General features: G+C 39.1%; 1 gene segment (V, D, J or C); it reads right to left on the reverse strand.

Moving 5' to 3' along the window:
• Window positions 1-482: 482 nt before the first annotated feature.
• Window positions 483-1,100, reverse strand: LOC128106725 (T cell receptor alpha variable 22-like). The segment is given in 2 exon segments: window positions 483-874; window positions 1,049-1,100. Coding segments are annotated over 2 exon segments (444 nt in total).
• Between the last annotated feature and the right edge of the window lie 5,498 nt (window positions 1,101-6,598).

Genomic DNA, 6,598 nt, shown 5'->3' on the forward strand with positions numbered 1-6,598 from the left:
TGATATATCTTTTGGCTCACATAATTTTTATGTGAATTATTTGTTTTATATTGCACAATTAAATGTATTATATTTTTTTAAATATCAAGACATTGTGGAAATCATGTCTTGATTTAATGATAAGATTTATTTTTCTTGCCTGATTTATTAGATTCTCAAATTAATTTTTTATCAACCTCATATTGAGCAGATTAGCTGGAAGTGTTGTCTAATGTTCTCTAAACACAGGATGAAAACAGTTGCTCTCAGTTTCCAATGTTGAGGACAGACCAAAATAATTCTGGAGTGTGCAAGAGGGGTTTATATTTTATGACATTAGCACAGCATTTGATAAAATAAAGTGTAGATTTTAGTCATGTGAGCTGATGTTTCTGGGCATCTATCCTTCTATAAATCAATATTGCAGCAGCTGAATTTAAGCTAAAATGTTTACAGCAGTATTTTTCTGGTTCCTCACACCTTCTTTACAATTGGTGGAGATCTCATAAAGCCACAGCTGTGCAAAACCTGCTGTATAGTCTGCCTGTGGCAGGGCTGTTGCTGCACAGACAGCTGCAGTTTGGGGTCAGGCTGCAGGCTTGCTGGGAGCACTGTGCCTCAGCAGCACAGAGGTAGGTGCCTGAGTCCTCCAGCTGGGCATCTCTGATGTGCAGGGTGCTGTAGCGCTCCTTGGAGTTGAATGTTGACTTTAACCTCCCATTCTCCTTTGTTCCTGAAGCCAGGTAAAAAAGATTGGTGAGGCTGCCCCTGGGATTCTGCTGGAACCACTGCACACTTTGCATGGTGGTAGAAAAATTGCATCTCAGAGCAGAATTGGTTCCCTCATGGAGACTCAGGGCTGAAGGACTCTGTTCCACCTCAACTCCTCTCACCCCTGTTGGGAAACAAAAGCAAACCAGAATCAGTGAGGGGTTTTCATCCACACCTGTCTAATATCCCAGGAGACACCATGAGGATGACTGCACAGGAGCTTTGGGTTGGCTTATTCCCCCTCCACCACTGACATTTCTGGAGAATCCCTAAAGCAGCTTAAGTGAGCACAACTCACAGCAAATACACAACCACAGAATCCCCAGCACAGCTCCCAGTTTCCTCTCCATGGCCCCTGTCCAATTTCTGGAGTGTCCTCTCTCCAGATATGAGGGTGTCAAGTCTTGTGGGCCGATACACATGTGCTTACACACAACAGGTTCTCTCCAAATCACCTGCCTTCCTCTTTCATCTGGACGAGAAACCCCACCTACCTCCACACATGACTCTGCATGGTAATTGCTCCACAACTGTGTAGGCCAATATGCAGGTCCCAGGACAGTATATTTCTGATGTAACACTTCTTAGAAGAGAACTTGGGAAAAAATGTGTGAAGAAGGGGAATACATAAATGCAAAATAGTGTTGTGAAAACTAAGAGCTCCAGTGACTTAAGCAGAGCCTTGAACGTTTCCAGCACTATTTTTATTTCCTAAAATAATTTCATACAATATATTAAGATCATAGTCCCCTCTCCTCCAATTCCTCTCAGATCTTTCTCACATTCTCAACCAACCAACTGCATGACTTTTCTTTTTCCCTCTCTTTAGAAAGCAAACAGGCAAACAAACAAAAAAATCCAAACACCAGAATTTAAAAACAATAATGAAGAAGAAACACACACACACAAACCCATAAAAACACAAGACAGAAAACCATATAATACAGATTAAAAAATCAATAGGACCAAAAAGAACATACAGGCTGGGCGGTGGTGGCACACGCCTTTAATCCCAGCACTTGGGAGGCAGAGCCAGGCGGATCTCTGTGAGTTCGAGGCCAGCCTGGGCTACCAAGTGAGTCCCAGGAAAGGCGCAAAGCTACACAGAGAAACCCTGTCTCGAAAAACCAAAAAAAAAAAAAAAAAAAAAAAAAAAAGAACACACAAACTATGCGATGTGGTTTAAAACACCATTGGGTTCATTCTGTGTTGGCCACCTGCTGCTGGGAACTGGCCCTCCCTTAAGTGTGGTTAATACACCCAGTGAGAAAGTCCTAGCAGGATTCTTTAATTACACAATGTAAAAAATCAGCATGCTGTAAAACTGGATATTAGCAGATCATCATGTGCATAGAAAATGTTCCCAATGACAGTTTTGTTGACTAGAAGAAAAATGAGATATGGCCATATTTCCACCCTGATTTTTTTTCCATCACTTGCCTTCTGCCTATCTGTTTTGGACTGCTGTGCAGGAAAATACAGCTGATTCTAGTCAGGCTATGAATGCCAGCTCAGGTTCAGTGAGGTCCTACTCCTTTTATTTTTCATACCTAATATTTACCAGCTTTTCTCAAGTAATTGTTCTTTTTCTTTCTAGCTTAGAGTATATATATTCTCTCTACGTGTGTGTGTGTGTGTGTGTGTGTGTGTGTGTGTGTGTGTGTGTGTGTGTTATAAAGTGTATTGGAATAATTTCTAGTTCTTTGAATTTGGGGGATTTTCATCATGAAATTTTTTAAAAATAAAAGCAGTGAAGTTGTTCTCTCTTGAGTGTTCTTCATCATAATGCCCAGTGAGATTCAATTCTGTTGAGAGAATTGTTCTTAAAATAGATTTGTAGACACACAGGATCCAGTGAACAGGCTCTAGATATCCATGGTTTTATATAGAATGATTAGGAGCTAAATATCTGGTGAACTCCACAAGTCACCCCTACTCCTTGCCTTGTGAGTGGATTGCCTTATGTCCTTATGTCTCTTCTCAGCTCTTCAAACCTCTAGGCACCTTAAGAAAAAGTATTTTCTAGGAACCCTGCAGTGCCCCCTAGTGGACCGACACCACCACCAAAAGTGACTTCAGGCCATCTCCACAAGTCTCAATAAACCAGCCTTTTCATTCCATCACTTTCTGGTGAAGGAAATGCAGATGGTCAGAAGACAAGACAGTCTAGATGGAGTTCTCAAAACAGTAAATAAAAAATGGCCAAGAAATATCTCAAAATTGTTCATCATCTTTAGCAATTTGAAAAATGCAAATTAAAACAACTTTGAGATTTCATCCCACCCCAGTTAGAATATCTCAAACCAATAAATACAACTGACAATGAAGGTTAGGGGAGGTTGTGGGAGGAAAAGAACCCTCATGCACTGTTGGGGAAAACAAAAATTGGTGCAGGTGCTCTAGAAATCAGTGTGGAGAATCTTCAAAGCACTAAAGACAAAATCTACCACATGACCCAGCAGTGCCACTTCTTGGTATATGTCTAAAGCACTCTACATCCTGCTCCACAAATACTTGATTAGCTATGTTCATTGCTGCTATATTCAAAGTTACTAGGTAATGGAAACAACTAAATGTCCTTCAATTGATGAATTGATAAGGAAAATGTGGCCCCTATGCATTATGGAATATTCTTCAATATAGAGGAAAATTGCATCATAAACTTTGCTGGTAGATGGGTGGAACTAGAAAGGATTATTTTGAATGAGTTGACTGAGACCCAAAAAGACAAATGCCACATACTCTGCTACTGAATTCATAATTCCAATGGGAATTATATAGGCTCTGAACTCCAAATCTTCAGATGGAAATATAGAATTTGTAGAAACCACAGAAGCCAGAAAGATACAAAAGGGAACATGTAGTTGGGGAGAAGCACTAGAGAAAGAAATAGGAGGACAAGCATAATTTAATGGGAGAAACAGGAAAAACGAGGGTGGGGTATTTGGAAGGGAAAGGGAGGTCAACACAAAAGGAGAGAGAGGGAGGAGGGTGAAATAACAGTAAAAATGTCTAAAATAGTTATAAGGAAACATATTAGTATCTATTTACCAAAACTACATAAAATACACATATTTATAAATATCTGTGAATACGCACACACACAATTTACATTAACTGTTTTCATCTGGGCTTACAATACTTCCCCCCAAGAGCCATAGATATTTTTTAAAAAAACCTCAATACCAGTCACATGAATCCTTCATTCAAGTTGTTGGTCACAGAATTTCAAGAGACCCTAAAACATTATAGACTGTTATATTCTTAACCTTGGTTTCATCCCAGAAGATGCCAGTGAGTCCCTATTGCTGATGATACCATGCATTTGAAACACAAGATCCAGAGGATCCCAGCCTGATCAGACTTGAAGTCCTTCTCCTGATGACTAACTTTCATGGTACCAGATGTTGACATGCAACCTTCCAAAAGTTAGAAGCAATCAATTATTCTACCCAGCTATGATACCTATAAACTACAAGGACCAATATGATGTGAACACCTATGGATGCAATAGCGGGTATCATAACTTAGTGGCAATCAACAGCTCTCTAATTGGACATATGAAATGACAAGAGAAATACCATGTCTGGTACTGGAAACGTAGCCAACTACCCAGGACAACAGACAACTGCTAACTTACTAAACCAGTATAATCCCTAACTACATTCTAAATATCTATCACTGTACCCACACGTAAGCTTAGTCCTCAGCCCTTATCAAATAATCTCTTTTTTACAAAGGACACAGAAAACCACAACCAATCAAGTGATCATGTGGTATTCTGCATCAACTCTTTGGTCTACAACACAACTCCTGCACCTAAAGTTTGGGGAACATTGAGGAAGAGGAGACAGAATGAGTATAAGAGCCAGAGGAAGAGGAAATTCTCTGTGAGACTGCATCTCTTAGACATGTCAGGGAAACAATACCCTTAAAGTCTCAATGACATAGTTGCCTATGTAAGATCTGAAGAAGAATGATACCAATAGAAACGCTAACTTGCAAGGGTGAAATTTCACAGAACCCCAGCTTTAGACAAAGAACTACAGGCAACTAAGAAATGCCAAGAGCAGGAGAAATAGTCTTACCTAAGGAAGAACCTCCCAACTTCTTATTGAATAGCATGTAGTCAGTCCTAAAATCCTATATGTACAAGTTACATTATATGGTCTGAGCAGGTTGTATCTGTATATTTAAGAGTCTATGTGCATCAACTATTAAAGGAAAAGCACCAAGAGGCCATGAATTTTGGGGTGGGAGTCTATGTAGGAGAGGTTGATAAGTGGGCAGAGAAAGAAATAAGGAAAACAACAGGTAACATCAATAGTCACTTTTTCCAAAATGTAAGTTATCTGGAAAAATTAAGAGAACCATTATAATTAAATGACACCATATATCAAAAGGACCTAGCAGATATCTAAAGAATATTCCACCTCACCAAGAATAAATATTATACTCACAGTTCATGGAAAACCTGTAAAATAGACCACATACTGGTACACAAAACAAATCTTAATAAACTCATTCAAGCTGAAATAATTCTATATACCCTTTCTGATCACTATGCTATCTATATAGCTCAAAATCAGACCAAATAAATGTCCAGTAATTGAATAAATTCATGAATATTAAATAAAATATGATTGAATGGTAAATACATCAAGAAAGAGATTTTTAGTTCCTGGAATGCTGGGGATGTCTTTCTGTATGATGTGAATGTGTTGACTGATTAATAAATAAAATGCTGATTGGCCAGTAGCCAGGCAGGAAGTATAGTATAGGCCGAATAAGCAGAGAGGAAAATTCTGGGAACTGGAAGCCTGAGTGAGGAGACACTGCCAGCTGCCACTGCCATGAGAAGCAAGATATAAAGTACTGGTAAGCCACAAGCCACGTGGCAACTTATAGATTAATAGAAATGGGTTAATTTAAGATATAAGAACTAGATAGCAAGAAGCCTGCCACAGCCATATAGTTTATAAGTAATATAAGTCTCTGTGTTTTTACTTGGGTCTGTGTGGCTGTGGGCCTGAGCAAGACTGAAGAAAACTCCAGCTAAAAATGGTACCCAACATTTCAAGTTTCCACCTAAAACCTGAGAATACTTATTAAGCAATTCTAAATGGAGCTAAAACCAGAACCTACTCTGAGGCACTCCCCCACCCCCCACCCCCAATTCCTGCTTCATGTCTCATGCAAGCTACTAGACACTGCAACATGCAGGCTCGAGCTACCCTATGTCAGATTTGTGGCATGCAGGCTTGACCTGCATGCAACATGGCAGATTCCAAGCCACACAGTATGCTGTGTGGTGGATATAGTTTTTGTTAGTAAAAACAAACAAACAAACAAACTAAAAAAGATTTCTGGGCTATATGCTGCTTTGATGGAAGCATAGACCCACTGCTTCCCAGAGTCAGTGGGAACATGGTTCCCAGAGCTGGCTGTAAACATAGTTCTGCAATATTGGGAAGCTGAGGTGGGCAGAGAATACTGCAGTTTAAAGCAAGAGGTTCACAATAAGACAGATTCAGATGGAATAGTTTACAATGTGTGTAAAAGCATATGTAGGCTTGTAAGAGAGACAAAAAGAAATATACACAGTTATATAAAGAAATAGTTTTAAAAAGTAAAGTCTTTAAAAAGAAAGTAAAAGTAATATAAAAATAAGCCATGTAAAGATGGATATTACACAGAGAATCTGGATTGTGTTGTCTTTGGGATTTTTAACTCCAGAGAGACATTTGATTGTAAAGGCTGCTGAGTTAAACCAATATGTATATTTTAAAGGTACCTTGACTTCAAAATTTGGATCTAAGGATATGTTGCTTTGGAAAGGAGGCTCTGC

Source organism: Peromyscus californicus, unplaced genomic scaffold, assembly GCF_007827085.1.
Source record: "Peromyscus californicus insignis strain IS unplaced genomic scaffold, ASM782708v3 Scaffold_12__1_contigs__length_115047231, whole genome shotgun sequence".
Lineage (NCBI taxonomy): Eukaryota > Metazoa > Chordata > Mammalia > Rodentia > Cricetidae > Peromyscus > Peromyscus californicus.